Source organism: Dendronephthya gigantea, unplaced genomic scaffold, assembly GCF_004324835.1.
Source record: "Dendronephthya gigantea isolate DGI-Jeju-01 unplaced genomic scaffold, DenGig_1.0 000075F, whole genome shotgun sequence".
NCBI classification, from domain to species: domain Eukaryota; kingdom Metazoa; phylum Cnidaria; class Anthozoa; order Malacalcyonacea; family Nephtheidae; genus Dendronephthya; species Dendronephthya gigantea.
The window spans coordinates 1,073,920-1,089,812 of record NW_021163085.1 but is presented as its reverse complement, the minus strand read 5'-3'; the positions used below and the strand labels follow the sequence as shown (position 1 = coordinate 1,089,812).

The window sequence follows — 15,893 nt, the reverse complement described above, 5'->3', positions numbered from 1 at the left end:
TTCAAAAGATCCCATTGGTTGGAAGGATTGGTTCCTTGTGGCAACTTAAGTTTTTTTTTGCTTTGTTGAAAGTTAGAGCCGCAATGAAAACACCGTCGACAAGCATTTCCAACTAATTTGTTACAGAAAGGGCACTTCTTTTTTCTACTAGTATTCTATATGATAAATAAATATATTATTAAAATAAGATGTTATAATACAAAATAAGCTACAAAATCTACCTGTACGTAGCTACAATACCTATGTTAGAAAGTACAACAACATGTACCCAGGGCCGTAGCTAGACGCTTAATTTGGGGATGCATGTTCGTCGTATGTCCGACTGATTTCTTTTGAAAGCGATTGTTTTTATAGTATGTAAACATGCATAAATATATGAATATAAATTCCCCAACTAAGCGGTCTAGCTATGGCCTACGGCCCGGCAAGTATGGTTTCCATATGACGCCGACGTCTGCAAAGTATTATTGTCGTAAAATCTTTTTTCCTCCTTCTCCTTGGATGATTACAAACAATGAGTCGGCGACAGGTCAACGTCATATGGAAACCAGGCTTTAAACATCCATATTTACTATACAGGCCTATTCAACTTATTAACAAGCTTTTCAGAAGTTTGATTAAGGATTTCTGTTATTGTTAACCTAGGGAAACTAACCCTAGGTTAACAGAAATTGTTAATCAAACTTCTGCAAAGCTTGTTAATAAGTTGAATAGGCTTTTTGTAGAAATGGTTGTTTGCAAATATGCAGTCTGAACATGAAGTGAAGTCTAAAAGTCCTTAGTAAGCCTTGTAACGCAGTCTATTATTAAGATGAAGGTAAGACAACCTTTGTGTGTTTGGATAGGTAAACTACCTGTAAAATTTCTTGTATTTTAGAGGTGCGTAGGTTACATATCCAAACGCAGCGAATTCTGCGATACACTACACTGGCACCGCAAATTAAAGAGAACGTTTGTCACTACAGTCTGTATATCTGCCGTTACTACAGTCTGTATATCTACCATGCTTAAAGTGATTATATTTATAATAATTTATATTAATAATTTATTAATAATTTAAATTATACTAATAAATACTATTTACATGACTGTTTTCTATTTCTTAATATCACTAGACATCATTAAACCAGCAACTTACAACGTTTGAAACCATTCTTGTCAAATCTTCTTCTTCTGATTCTAAATACGATTCACAAAACGTATTCATTAATAAAGAAACAATAAAACTGCACCGTAGTTGTAGTTAAAATTACAACATTAAAAATATATGCAGGGACCATTATACGATATGTCGATATCCAGATGTCAAAATTATAATGATTTACTGTACACTTTTGCATTCTCATTTACCGTTGTATTTCAGATCAAATAGAAAGCAAAGTGCATATATATCTACCTAACTTTTTAACAGTTAATACTTCTTATTAAATATATCTACCTAACTTTTTAACACTTAATACTACTAATTTCAGATGAAATTATTTGTCAGTGGTAGGGTACTGCTATAGGCCAAAAAAGTATATGTCTGCTTGAATCTCTTGTTAAGACACCTAGTTGTGGCCTACTTCAAAATTTTGCTCCAGATGATTACTCCAACAAATGGGTTAATTCCCAAATTACATTTGTACTGCTGTCTAGCTCAATCATTCTCATGACTCATATACTATTAATAATCGTGATCCAGCCATTATTTTAAGTTGCAACTACCTGTGCAGCCAATTTCTTTCAATGAAGGAATCTTTAGGATTAACTAATTAAATGAAGAGATTCTTCTAATGAGGCAATCTGTATATAGTATTTAAAGTTATTTAATATTATGCACTACTTTTTCATGGTATTGATTGTCAGCCTGCTTTTTAAGGGTTGTTTTCTATCTCCTAATCAAGAAAGTTTTAACTTGCTTTACAGCTTGCTAACACTTTACAGCCTAAATATTCTTCTAAACTCCAAATCTTCCATAATGTACTCAATGATTTTTTGTATAAAATATATGATATTGCAGCCAAATATCTTCCGGCAGAAAATGAATCATAATAATAAACAGAGCCCAAAATATATCTTTTAATAATATAGCTATTAAAACAGTTAGGATTTAGTTAAGAGTTATAAAGCATAGACTTTTGCAATTAACACTTGTGAATAATTGATTAACAAAAGCTTTTAAATAACTAAGCAGCTTAAACCCTCTCTTAACAGCTTCATTCAATCAACATGTACCAGTTACGTCTCTTCATATGCACCATGTCATGTACTATTCCTCATCCTCCTATTCTTTATTATCCCTCCTATCTTGTAACTTAACACCTGGCAAATATTGAAACTAATTAGCACTGTAAATTTAGTTATAATTACACAGTCATACATGTAATTATTCTATGAGCACATAATTAATACAAGCTTGTAAAAGATTTTAAAGGTGCATAATTTGAATGAATGATAATGGCTTTATTAAAGTATCAAAGTCTTTATTTTAAAGCTTTTATTAAAGTTTTATACTTGCTTATATGAAGTTATGTTTCCCTTATTAGTTGTGCAACTATCAATGTGAATTTAGCAAGGGAATTGATTTACATACAGACGTTTGTATGACACTATAGCTACTTGAAATTTGCTCTTTTACATTCATGCCATTATTCCTGAGATGTGGCACATGGAAACAACATGAATATTAGGTGCATAACTTTACCTTATGCATGTTGAAACAACAACTTTAACACTAAAGAAACTTTGCACATTAACCCATTAAGCACTAGTGCTCTTCCCTTGATAGGTAAAATCATCTGGCAATGGAGTAAAATACCAAAGTAGGATGGGTTGGGATAAAACGCGGATCCGGAATTGCGAAAACGGAATGCGGAATTGCAGAAACGGAATGCGGAATTGCGGAAACGGAATGCGGAATTGCGGAAACGGAATGCGGCGTCAAACTAATAAAAATGTTTAAAAGCAACTGGAATAAATGTTTATAAAAAACCCTCACGAAACACATAGTTCCGGACTGTCTTGTAAGGGAAAATTCTTACTGTATTGTGAATTAGTTTCACATTCTCTGTTTAGCATAACATGACGTTTAATGAGCATATGTTGCGCGAATAGCGCCTGTAAACACACCTTGATAGCGACACCCAACCTCCAGATCACGGGCGTTTCGCGAACCATGAACTTTAGTTAATATATTATACCTCACAATAAACTTTTGCAATCAACTTTGACTTTACTCCATTTGGGATCGAGAAAGTTGTAAGCAATCTCGACGATTTCTGTCACTATGTAGACAGCGAATTTGACTTCGGATCATTTGCCGAAATTTTGCCTGTGTGCTTCAAGGATATTGCGACCGGCCTTGATTACCTACATGAACGAAACATAGCTCATAGGGATTTGAAGCCTGGCAATATATTACTATCCAATCAGCATTATTGTGAAAAAGATGCAACGTCCCTCGCGCAAATATACGCAAAATGTCCAGTTGTTTGTAAAGTTTCCGACTTCGGAATTAAATTTAACATTCTAGCATTCCGCAATTCCGCATTCCGTTTCCGCAATTCCGCATTCCGTTTCCGCAATTCTGCATTCCGTTTCCGCATCCGCAATTCCGCATTCCGTTTCCACAATTCAGCATTCCGCATTCCGTTTCCGCAATTCAGCATTCCGTTTCCGCAATTCAGCATTCCGTTTCCGCAATTCTGCATTCCGTTTCCGCAATTCCGTTTCCGCATTCCGGATCCGCGTTTTATCCCAACCCAAAGTAGGATACATCAGGGTGCAATGCAACTTAATGAATTAACCAATTAACTGCTATAAGTCATATTTTTTTAAATTTTTAAAATGTACAGTGGTTCAGAAAGAAGCACATAAACAAAAACTCTTCATTAAAATTTAACCCATGCAGAGTTAGCACTAACTTATCTTTGAAATGGCAGGGTATTCTATAATTGTACCTTTTAACAACCTCCCAAGAGAGCTTATTTACCATGTTAAAAATCAGGAAAATTTCGTATAAAACGGATGTTTAAAGCTGTCAAACTCAAACTTTGTATATGTTTGGCAGGTCTATCGGCAGAATAGATAGTTCCCAATAGCGGGGAAAGTATTTAAAGCAATAATCACGGGGGAAACATGTCACAATATCAATAATTCAATATGGCTTTCACTAACTAGTTCTAAAATGTTGAAAAGATTAAATAATAGTGCACTAACCATAGAGCTTTTGAAAACCACAAGAAGCATGTACAAATTCTCACCTGTTTGTCTTTCACACTCATCCATATTCATGACAAAAAACGCAAAACAATTTGTATATGTTTGTAAAATTATAATACCGGGTATAAATTGCGCGAAGATTTTGGATGGGTAAAGATGCGACAGCGATATCTCTCTGAAATCTGTTCAGCGTTTATCATGATAAAAATTAAGGCAATACCTTAATTTGAGAGGCTTTTGACAATTAAGATATAAGCTTAATTTTGGAATGAGATCATGTTGGTCAAATGCCGTAAGAATATGCATAATGCATAATACTTGCATAATACATAGTTCAAGCCTCAAACACTTGTAGGACCCAGAGCCCAGAGATTGGTCCGCGTGATGCGCATATGGTAATATTTAACACATCCAAATGTAAAGTTTTAACGATATCCCGCCGCAAAACCCCGTGTCAAAAAAATTACCATCTTGGACCTGAACTAAAACACGTGGACAGTGAACTTGATCTGGGAATCACTGTAACCAGTAACCTTTTGTGGAATACTCACGTCAATAATCTTGTTAACAAGGCAAACAAAATGCTTGGACTACTAAGAAGAACATGTCTCTTGCTAACCAATCATGATATTCGACGTGCCCTATACCTATCTCTTGTCAAATCCCAACTATCATATGCTACGCAAGTCTGGGCACCAACCCTCCACACAAGTAAATCAAATCTGGAGAAACTTGAGAGAGTTCAGAGGAGAGCTACAAGATGGATCCTGGGAACGAAGATAGGTGATATCCCCTACAAAGAACGGATGCTCTCCCTTCACCTTATACCCTTGGCGTGCGATAGAGAAATAAAAGACTTGATTTTCTTCTACAAGGCGTTGTATGGATTTTATGATTTGGATGTCTCAAGTTATGTGTCATTCGTTGGTCATAGTAGAACTCGTAACTGTAATAACCCTCAGGGGTGGATTAGCCCACCGGGCTACCGGGCGATGCCCCGGTGGGCCCCCACTCTTGTAAACGATAAGGGGGCCCTGGCTATGGGTGCTTGTTATAAGCTTGCAATGTCTCAAAACCTGTTTGCGATCGAGCCTATTGGAAATAATAGCAACAAAATAAAATCACGATTTCGATTGGAACTACAGGAAAACCGAAATTATGTCTTGCAAGTACGGGACAGAGTTAAACTAGTATTGTATCGTAAGTTGCACTTTTACTCGTGTTACACAAGCCCAATGCATACCAAACAATGGCAAACATTCCGAACATTTTGCTGACTCATGTTATAGATAAATATAGACCGTCGATGTCATCATATTCAGGTGACATAATTTACTAAAAGCGGCTTTAGTTTAGCATACATAAACGCACATTATGTAAATAAGTAAAATATACCAATTTCGAAACTTAGTGGCTGTGCCTTCATATTGCACGAAAACGAGGCTTATTGTGCAACAACGATTAAAAAAATCCCAATATTGTCTTCCTTCAATGACATCATCAGGTGGGCCCTTTTGGCCTATCGCCCGGTGACACTCATAACGCTAATCCGCCCCTGATAACCCTTCGCTTCTACTAAAAGTTCCGTCATGCAGAACCAACACCTTCAAGTCCTCCTATTTCAACCGAATTGTCCCCCTTTGGAATCGTGTTTGTAAACTGAGTAGGCTTGCCTAGTGATCTTCACAGTCTGTCTTCGTTCAAAAAATTTTTGTCGAAAACTTACTTAAATTTGCTAATCTCTAGTTTTGAGGTTGACATGACTTGCACTTGGTCATTACATCGTAGTTGTTTCTGTCACCAGGACTTGTCTGTTACGTAATTTAACAATTGCAACGTGCTTATGTGTCTAGATGTGTGTGTTTTGTGTAATACTGTAGCTGCATGCTAAATACGGGAGAGTTGCCTCGCATGGGTCTAAAGGTCCCGTTCGCACTCTTGCCGCTTGGGTATTGTTATCCAATAAAGTTGTAAAATTAAAATTAAAATTATCACACAATATGGCGGCTGCCAAAGAAGAGTGCGCTAAATCGTCAAAGCAGTCATCACAACAACGGCTTTCCTTGGAGGCTAGTTTAGAAAACTTACGCGAATTAACCGGTACAATAGAGAAAAAAAAGACCCCAAAGCACAGCGACTTCTTCCTCACGTACGATAGCAGTGGTAAAAGAATACCGCTCTGTCGCTGAACGCAAAAAAAGCAAAAAGCGAGCTACCTCTGGCCAAACTAGTAGTGTCACTGGTAAATTATTCATAATATTTATAGAATATCCGCAATATATATATATAGCGCTATATTTGCTGCTGTTTTAAAAAGTCAAGCAATTCCTAAAACTGGGGCTGTTTGCTTCTTGTGCAGAGAAGACAGAGCTGTTGTTTGGTGTCGCCACTGTGGACCAGATGCATTACTCTGTAACAATTGTGATGAGACAGCTCATGAAAAAAAACCTTTGCATGACCGTGATATTTGGATAAATGGATTTTATCAAGCAGTTCCTCCAACTGAAACAGTCCTGCCAGATGGATCTCCAGGCTTCAACAGTAAGTGATTATTGTAAATTTATTAATTCAAAAATTATCATTGGTTTGTTCAGATGCTGACTATATTCTTGATAATCTTGTTCCAGAGACTGTGAAATATATCAATTATAAATATTGCTATGCATGCATTTATTTTTTATACAATCATTTCAGGTAAACTACAAGTACTGGTTCAGTAATCTTATACTGTATAAAATAGACTGATTATTACATTTTTTACAGGAAGATATGCTCCATTTTTATTTTGCAAAGAATGTATTTATTGCAAGGGCCAGGATACACTTTCTATCATCCCCTCTAATGAAATGTGCATTCTTATAACAGCCAAAGGTACGAGTTGAGCTGTGTTGTACAGTGGTGTGCACTACATCATGTGCTCTAAAATTGTAGTTACTATCAGCTTATCTTGATTTTCAATGTTTTCTTGCAGGAAGATTTGATTTGTATTTATTCACATACAGTTGCACTGGATGTGATCAACAGTTCTCACCATTAACACTGGAGAAGATAATTAATGAAGGGTATTGGCCAGGTGGCCCAAAGAATCTTAATTACATCTTCTGTGAAGATGTGTTCAGAGTTTGGGATTCACTGCGAAAGTATATGCCAGGCACATCTGAGACAGCATTTCTTAGGTCCTTGGCCGCCATATCTAGTGAAAAGGGCAGGGTTAGTAAATCATACTTAGGTCACTGTACATAGATCAATCAAATTTTGTACCTGTAGTGGTCTAAAACTGTGCATAATCTTCTTGATCAATTTTTAGTCAGGTATCATCAACACATCAGTGTTTCATCGTGCATTCAAAGAATGGTGTTTTGCCATGCATGAAGTTGACATCTTACAAGAAAAACAATGGGCAAATTGCCCATCATGTTTTAGATCCCAACATTCGTGTCATGTTGATGGAAACGCTAAACTTTATAGATACAACAGTGTGCCAAGGTATTGTGTTGTTGCCTGGCTAAAATCATACTGACCAAATGTCCATGATTTATGTAATTTGTTTATAGAGGTGAAAGAAAATGCTACTATGAAAATACATTCATTGAAGATGATGAACTGGTAGAGGAGCACTTGAACAATGTTTATTCCAACAACTCAGCTAAGGTATGATCATGATTGTGAGGAATTATGGAGAATTGTGCAATGATAACAGTTTTGTGTACAATAATAATATACCAAAACTGCATAAGAGTTATACTTATAAATCATATTCAATCCTCCTAGGGTCATTCAAGTAATTCCTATTGTGGTTCCTCTCATTGGAAAGCTGCAAGGAATACGGTCAACCGCCAATCCAAACTTGATGAAACTGGTCTTGTTGTAGCAGGCTGTAGACATTCTCTGGCTCAATCTGCTGTGAATATGCATCAAGGTGAACTGTATGGATACACACATTATTTGCAAATCAACCGACTAATTCACCATAAAGTTAAGTTCTTATGGCAAGATGTGATTTGTAAGTACTGGCCTTGGTTTATTTCGCTTCCCAAAGATTTGTCACCTGATGAAGCCTTTTTGATGGCACCAGCATTATCTATCATGCATGGTAAAGCTCATGTTTGGTCTTGCCAGGTATTTTAATAAAACAAATGTTAACCAATTTTAATTAGGAGAATCATTCAAATTGCATACTTATAATGTTCATACCTTTCAGGTCACATGGGGTGGACACAGGTGGTGTGCGACACAGACCGCAAAGCATATCGGGTCAAATAAAAAAAATTCATTAGAACGCATTTGATCGTTGACACGAACACATGACAAGACAAAATAGATACCGGTATGGGTATTTCTGGGCTTTTACCGATTTTAACATCAAAGAAAATTCATCTTCAAGAGTTTTATGGGAAAGTCGCTGCGGTTGATATTCACTGCTGGCTTCACAAATCTATCAGTATTCACTGTGAAGACATTGCGCTTAAAAGAGGAGATTTAACCAGGTAAATAATCCGTTATAAATGTAAATTTATGTAAATTGAGTATGAAATGCCATCCTCGATAAATGTATGTTTTGATTTTCAACTTGCAGATGTATCAACTCCTGTTTATTATTTGTAAATATATTGAATGACCATAATATAACGCCACTACTCGTGTTCGACGGAAGAAAATTTCCTCTGAAAGTTGTAAATACAGAAAGAGAAAGGTAAAAATCACAGTACATTATGTGGAAATACGACTTGTGACTCTGGAGACTAGGTTTTATATACTCTATATTGTATACCCTAATTTATCGAATATATTTTTAGAGTTCGCAACGAAAATCTTCGTATCGGACTAGAGCTATGGAACAGAGGTTTACACAATGAAGCCAGGAAGCATTTTAAGATGGGTGTTTCTGTTGGGCAAGATTTGATATCTGGGCTTATTAATGTAAGTTCAGGAGGGCCAGGGGGAATTTCGAGGTTTTCTAGTGCAGAGATTTTTTAAGCGGTTCTTGTATGAATACCTGGCATGAATACCTGTCACCATTGAAGTATACCTGCTATAATTATTTAATACCTGACATTTATACACAGCATTAATACCTGGCATGACAAGAAACTTCTATGAAATGTTGAAATCTCACTCCAATATATTAATTGACTATTAACTGGACCATAGCTGTTTAAATCTGTCATTTATGACACACCCTTGAGCATACTCTAAACATTTACTCATTCATTTGTTATAATCTGTTTCATTTTATTATTTAAGGAGTGTTGAAGGAGAAAAATTACCTATATCATTGCCCCCTTTGAAGCTGATGCTCAGATCACCTTCATGCTGCAAAATGGTTATGCTGATTTTGCATGTAGTGAAGATTCAGATTTGCTTGTGTATGGCTGTAGTGAGGTAGAAGTGAATTTAACATGATAACTTTTTAGGACATTGTAACATGTATGAAAGTAGCAATTTTATTTTTTGCTTAATATTGCTACATGCATGGCAACCTTGCTCTTTCTTTATAGGATATTTAATTGTTTTAGTACTTAGTACTCAGATCAATCCTAATGAAGACACAAGATTGTTGGAATATTGGGCTGTTAAATATAACTAAACTGTTTCAATATTGCAAACCAGAGTACTGTGTACAGTGTGAAGTTTATGATATGTATACCAGCTAGTATAAATAATGTCAGTGGTAATGATATATTTTTTCCATTTTTGTTGCTAGGTGATATATAAAATTTCCTCTGATGGTACTGGTACGTTAATCACATCAGAGGATCTTGGGCCATCAATGAACTTCAAGTATTGCCCATTTTCTCTGGAAAGATTTCAGGAAATGTGCATTTTAAGTGGCTGTGATTACTTAAAGTCCCTCCCAGGCATTAAAACTAGGGTGAAAAGAAACGCGAATATACACTAAACGCGACGAGGTACCCCCTGGTACTCCGTAATATTTTGATTTATTATATATGTCTTTCTCTGTTGAATTATTCATATATAAAGCTTTAACCATTAGGAATAAGTGAAAAATTTTTAAAGTTTGAAGAGCTTACGAAAGCGAGCTCACAAGACATAAACAAACGCACGTTTGCATAAATCATGAATAAAACATTTATACAAATGAACTTACCGGCGGTATATATGGATAATTGCATGAAAATGTCACATCCTTCCGTTCCCAAAGAGAGATTTCTAATTTAACAATGTTTTGTACTGTAAAAAGACTCTTTTTTGTGCGATACTTTTTCCCTAGTGGCAAGCTCAAGATTTTGTCTTCTGCAGAAGCTAACGCTGATTGGCGCAATTCGACCACATGGTCTGTGTCGCACACCACCTGGGGTGGACATTGGCAAATTGGAAGTGGTTACACTGCAGGTGAAGAGGTTGAGCAAATCAACAGCTACATCTCGAGATTGGGATCAACAACAAAATACATGCATGCAGCAGGTACGTAGCTGTTCGAATTTTTAGGTTTCCTGTAAAATGTATTGATTGCGTGTGAATTTGCTGTGGTTTATTGATTATAATGTCTAAATGTTATATTTTTCATCGTTTTCAACACTTTGTTACATTAGACTACTTACCTCTTAATTTCTGAAGACTTACATTTGCCATTGACGGATTAAGCTTTTTCATTTATATACGACAGGTCGCAATGAAGCACTAACGGAGCATGTTCTTCACTGGAACAAGTTAAAGATTCTTAAGCTGCCAATCACTCTTTGCAAAAAATATGTTTATGTATGTTTGTTTATTCGTAAATTTTATTATTCAATAGTTTTTCTCAGTAAACTAAAAATAGACTTTTGATATTTATAATTCAATTCTCTTGTGACAGGTAAAGAAGTTAATAGAAGAAAATAAGAAGGAACTTGATGAGCTGGTAAACGAGCTAAATCTTTCAGCGTATCGTGAAGAGTTCGGTAATTGGGCTGCTGAAATAACAGCGTGTGGGAACGTACGTAATTATACGCATTTTATTTATTTCAACTTGCTTGATTCAAACGCGTGAGGTGTATCAGGTGGAATGTTTAAAACTCGCAAACTACTATACAGACAGTAGCGTGTACATGCTCTACAATGCCGGTTATAGGGCCTAATTCCACGGGGCCTAATTCTCCGCGAAATGCGAAATATTTCGCCTGTTTCTTTTGAATTTCGACCACTTGAAAAAATTAACTCTGCTTCATTGCTCACAATTCAAGAGAAGCAGGCAAAATATTTCGCCTTTCGCTTGAAATTTTATCCCGTAAAATTAGGGCTATAGACTAACTATAGTTACCTGTACTTACATTTGTGTTTCCAGGGTCGAAGTTTGAGATGACGAAGCGTGAAGGTGATCTTGTTTCTTACTATGAGCTGTATACCGAAGTGCGCGAAGCTATCGCTTTGAAGCCGTTCCTCGATGTTGCTGGTGATGAAGCTGAAACAGAAATAAACGACGGGAATTCAGGATTGTATGCTCAAGCCTTGGCAAAACATCAGGAAATGGATAAGAAAGAAAAGAAATTAAGAAACCTTGAATCGACTCTATGTATAGTTGGAAATGAGTTAGGGAAGCAACAAGCCCTGCAAGAGGGGAAAAATTGTTGGGAAGTTGACAGCTATTCATCATTTAGTGACTATATATATATATACATTAGCGTTAATTGAACTTTTAATTGCAGAACATTTATAGGAGACATTGCGAAATATGTGCGAGTAATGTGAACAAGGTAAAATAACAGCTGATTGACAAGATAAGTATGGGAGTGAGAGGAGAGTGAGGGCAGAGTGGTGTGAGACAGCGCGGAGAGTAGATATTGCGAATAAAAACTTTTAAAAGAAAACCAGAATCTGCGAGTGATTATTGATCGGGGGAAACAATTCCCGATAAAATCTTTTGGCTGTCAGAAAAAGAATTTATATTCGCGAAGAGATTGAAATGTTATGCTTTTCTATTTCACAGCGAAAGAAAAATATTAGCCGCCTAGCAGGTTTAAGTATACATTTATTTTAACAGGAACTTTAATAACAGAAACTTTAAACTGTGGTCGTAGTTAATAATGTAAATGTTTTAAATTGAATTTAATATACTGTTGGAATGTTTCAGATTCGTCGAAACAAAGGGCGTAGATTGCGTAGCAAAGATTGCGTAGCAAAAATGCTCTGGAAAAGAAAAAACTTAGCGATTCCATCACGCAATATAATGTGGTAAATCGGTTGTTAGAAACTGGTCCTGAAGAAGATGATATCACATCTGAGACTGCTTTGGATGGTAATTTTTCTTGGATTGACCCACAAGACAACAGAGGTACTGTACATACATACAAACATACATACCTACATACATTATAATTGGTATCAGGTAATTGCAACTCCAATTTGGGACTGTATTGTAAATCAGTTATATGCGAACATTTAGAGAAAAACTGTTTGTTGCGAAGAACTGTATGTTTATATTTATAGTGCTCATATTTCGGTAAAATTATGTTTCTCACACGATTTAGCGGCGCTATCTTTACGCTTAAAAGAAAACCTGTTGAAGTGTACCTTAATGGCATTCGACTAAAAGAAGAACTGGGTCTTTTGGAAGATGAAATGTACAAATTTTTGTGTTACTACAAAGACAACATTTTGCCAAGTCTTGATACTCGATTACGTTCCATTATTAATGGTTGGTAGATAAAATAATACCTAAGTACGTAAACGTCATTTTTAGTAATTACTATCAAGTAATTTTTAGGGAGGAGCGACGGTAGGTCTGACATTGACACTCGAGGTTTTTTCAATAAAGAATTAAAAGTGGTGACCAGTCATGATAATATTTAAATGGTGACTTTATAATATCAGTTTCAAAAATAATTATCTTTTCTTACCGGGTTTAGACGACTTGCTTGATGAGGATGTTGACGAGGATATTCGACAATCAGAACAGGTATACGCCCTGAACAAGCTAGTGGTATATAAATTTAAAAATATCAAATAGTCTAGCTTAGATAATTATGTCATTTGTATTTTTACCTTGATTGCACTAACCATTTTAACTGTGACATGTGTATATAGGGAAAATACAGAGCTTTGCGTTGCAGTCGCCTTGCGATGGCTGGTGAAGCAGCTTTAATTAAATCTGGGATGTTTTTCTGCAAGAAAATGATAAGAGAAGCGATTGCTGTTTTTAAAAAAACGCTTGACGGGATGTTGGACCTCGATGGGTATATTGATAGCGAGGAAGAAGATGATGAGGACGATGAGGAGATTGCCGCAAGTGAAGAAAACGAGGAAATTGTTGAAATCGATCCTGAACTAATATAAATTTAGCATAAGATACACCTAAATCCAGCGACAGTGAGTGGGTGGCAACCCATGATACCCCTGCCAAAGAGCAGCTAATACGACATCATGTCGGGGGACTGGAAGCCTTGGTGTTATTTTCTCGTATTTATGAATCTATGCATAGGATGGGATGAGATAAAACGCTTTCAATAATATAAACAATCCTTGTAAAACTCTGTCAGCAATAATTATGCTAACATCAAAATAATACCTGAATTGGAACTGAAGTTTCATGCAATAAATCCATCTAGAAGTTTGTCTTCGGCACTACATGCTCGTCAAAATACAGTGATTCTACACCCCTATAACAAAATCGATACCGATATCACACATCACATACTTCTATTAACTCGATTGCTCTGAAATTTTAGAATAATACTTGAATTGGCAAATTAATCAAGTGTGCAAAGTTTCATGCAATAAATCCATCTAGAAGTTTGTCTTCGGCACTACATGCTCGTCAAAATACAGTGATTCTACACCCCTATAACAAAATCAATACCGATATCACACATCACATACTTCTATTAACTCGATTGCTCTGAAATTTTAGAATAATACTTGAATTGGCAATTTCATGCAATAAATCCATCTAGAACGTTTGTCTTCGGCACTACATGCTCGTCAAAATACAGTGATTCTACACCCCTATAACAAAATCGATACCGATAATCGATACCGTTGTGTGTTTATGTCAAAGTCCTGGCAGCATAACCACATCGTAGATCGTAAATTCCCTTTGTCACAAGTTGATTCTATAATTTCTTACACAATCATTTGAAAAGGTTCACGAGAGTTTGGCACTTTGTGGTTACAATTTTGGTGTCGTTCTGGTAGCTACTAAAGATTGAGGGTGCGTCAACGGCACCCTAGCATACCCAATTATGCCACTGGCTTAGTGTTAGGGTTAGAATATACAGGATGTGTAAAAAAACTGCATAATAATTCCAAGGGGCCTACGATCTTTTGTTATTGACTAGAAGCGAACATATATGAATATTAAGTGTTGTAGTTTTTTTTATACACCCTGTAGGAATAAGTAGGACGTTTGACGGATGTTTCAGATGTTGTGGTAATAACTATATCGTATTAATCCGTCACATTCACTCAATGAGTGCAAGCACTGTAGCACATTTTTAAGGAAAGAATCACGATATCAAGTAGCAGGAAGATAGAGAGCTATTACGACAGTTGCTGAGCTTATTAGTACACTAAAAAGTGATAGGGTTTTAAGCCTCCAAGATACGAGCCTATACAGATATGATCGAAAACAAGCATGAACGTTCATCACAATTCATTATGTTTGAAACGTACAGAAACCCGTGAAGTAGTAAACATGAACATCTTCTCGCATAAATAACAATAATGAATGTTCTAACCAATATTAATGCTATTTGCACAGTTTTAATTTTAGAACATGTTTACATGGAGCGAGTTATCACAGCTAGGCGAGGTAAAAAGCGCGTCACATCAAAGACTTAACATGATTAGTTCTAGTTTTCACCTCGCCTAGCCGGGATAACTCGCTGCATCATGATAAAAAGGCCCTCTTTATATGAGAGGCGAGATGGGAGGGATGACGCCGTATTGAACAATAATGTAAACGCAGGATGAAAAAATTCTGTCCTGGCAATCGTCCCGTCTCGCCTATCATATAAACAGGGTCTTAGTCAAGATTTATCCGATCAAGGTTTATGACGAGGAAGGCTTCGGGTTTATTTTAATTAATTGGAGAGAGAGAAAATTGGTTATTTTTTTGAATAAGCTGTCTCAGCATTGTACATGGTACAGCATAAAAACAATCTTTTGAAAAATATACGTTCTCCTTTAGATCCTTGTTTCCACATGGGAATGGTGCGAGGTAATTATCCTGAGCCCAGGTCAACAAAATGCACTTATGGGTATCAGGAATTGTCTGGCCATGTACACTTGTGAGAGGTACGGATTTGCCAACACCAACACACCTCCCGTTGTCAACCACAACAACAGCGTCTAGTAAAGGTAATAAATTAGTATAGACCGGGTATCATGAACATTGAACAACTCCTTCTCAGACACAATAGCGAGATTCAGGAAAAAAGCTTTACAAAAAGTGATCATTTGTACGATACAATACAAGTACGGTACATGCGGTACCTGAAGGTAACTTGATCGTTGTATTCGATGAAACACAACCTGTTGGGGTGGGCCCTGTGGCAGGTGAGGATAAAAGACTAGAAGAGGAGGATGTTAGACAGGAAGTAGATCTAGTCAACGAGGAAAAAGGCCCAGAAGTGACTGAAGAAGATAAGGAAGGAGGACTAGGAGTGACCGAAGAAGATAAAGAAGAAGGTCTGGGAGTCACCGAAGAAGATAAGGAAGAACTAGGAGAGACCAAAGGTATGGAAGTCAGAGAA

General features: G+C 36.4%; 2 protein-coding genes and 1 long non-coding RNA gene across 4 annotated transcripts; 2 read left to right on the top strand and 1 right to left on the bottom strand.

Annotated features, from left to right (window-relative positions):
- Positions 1 to 7,416: 7,416 nt before the first annotated feature.
- Positions 7,417 to 8,389, top strand: LOC114531874. The gene is made up of 3 exons (XM_028553475.1): positions 7,417 to 7,689; positions 7,758 to 7,854; positions 7,975 to 8,389. The coding sequence occupies exons 1-3, from the start codon at positions 7,568 to 7,570 to the stop codon at positions 8,329 to 8,331; spliced, it is 576 nt and encodes a 191-aa protein (XP_028409276.1). The 5' UTR covers positions 7,417 to 7,567; the 3' UTR covers positions 8,332 to 8,389.
- A 143-nt stretch (positions 8,390 to 8,532) lies between these two features.
- Positions 8,533 to 9,456, top strand: LOC114531866 (exonuclease 1-like). Its single transcript, XM_028553470.1, has 4 exons — positions 8,533 to 8,690; positions 8,780 to 8,896; positions 9,000 to 9,123; positions 9,448 to 9,456. The coding sequence occupies exons 1-4, from the start codon at positions 8,533 to 8,535 to the stop codon at positions 9,454 to 9,456; spliced, it is 408 nt and encodes a 135-aa protein (XP_028409271.1).
- Positions 9,457 to 10,537: 1,081 nt separating this feature from the next.
- On the bottom strand, positions 10,538 to 13,763 carry LOC114531877. Of its 2 annotated transcripts, none has more exons than XR_003687894.1 (6): positions 13,709 to 13,763; positions 13,186 to 13,304; positions 13,041 to 13,108; positions 11,475 to 11,605; positions 10,767 to 10,865; positions 10,538 to 10,658 (listed from the first exon to the last, which is right to left on the bottom strand). It is a non-coding gene; the product is annotated as an uncharacterized LOC114531877 (long non-coding RNA). The 2 variants fall into 2 exon arrangements; XR_003687895.1 differs by having other exon boundaries at positions 13,201 to 13,304.
- Positions 13,764 to 15,893: the final 2,130 nt, after the last annotated feature.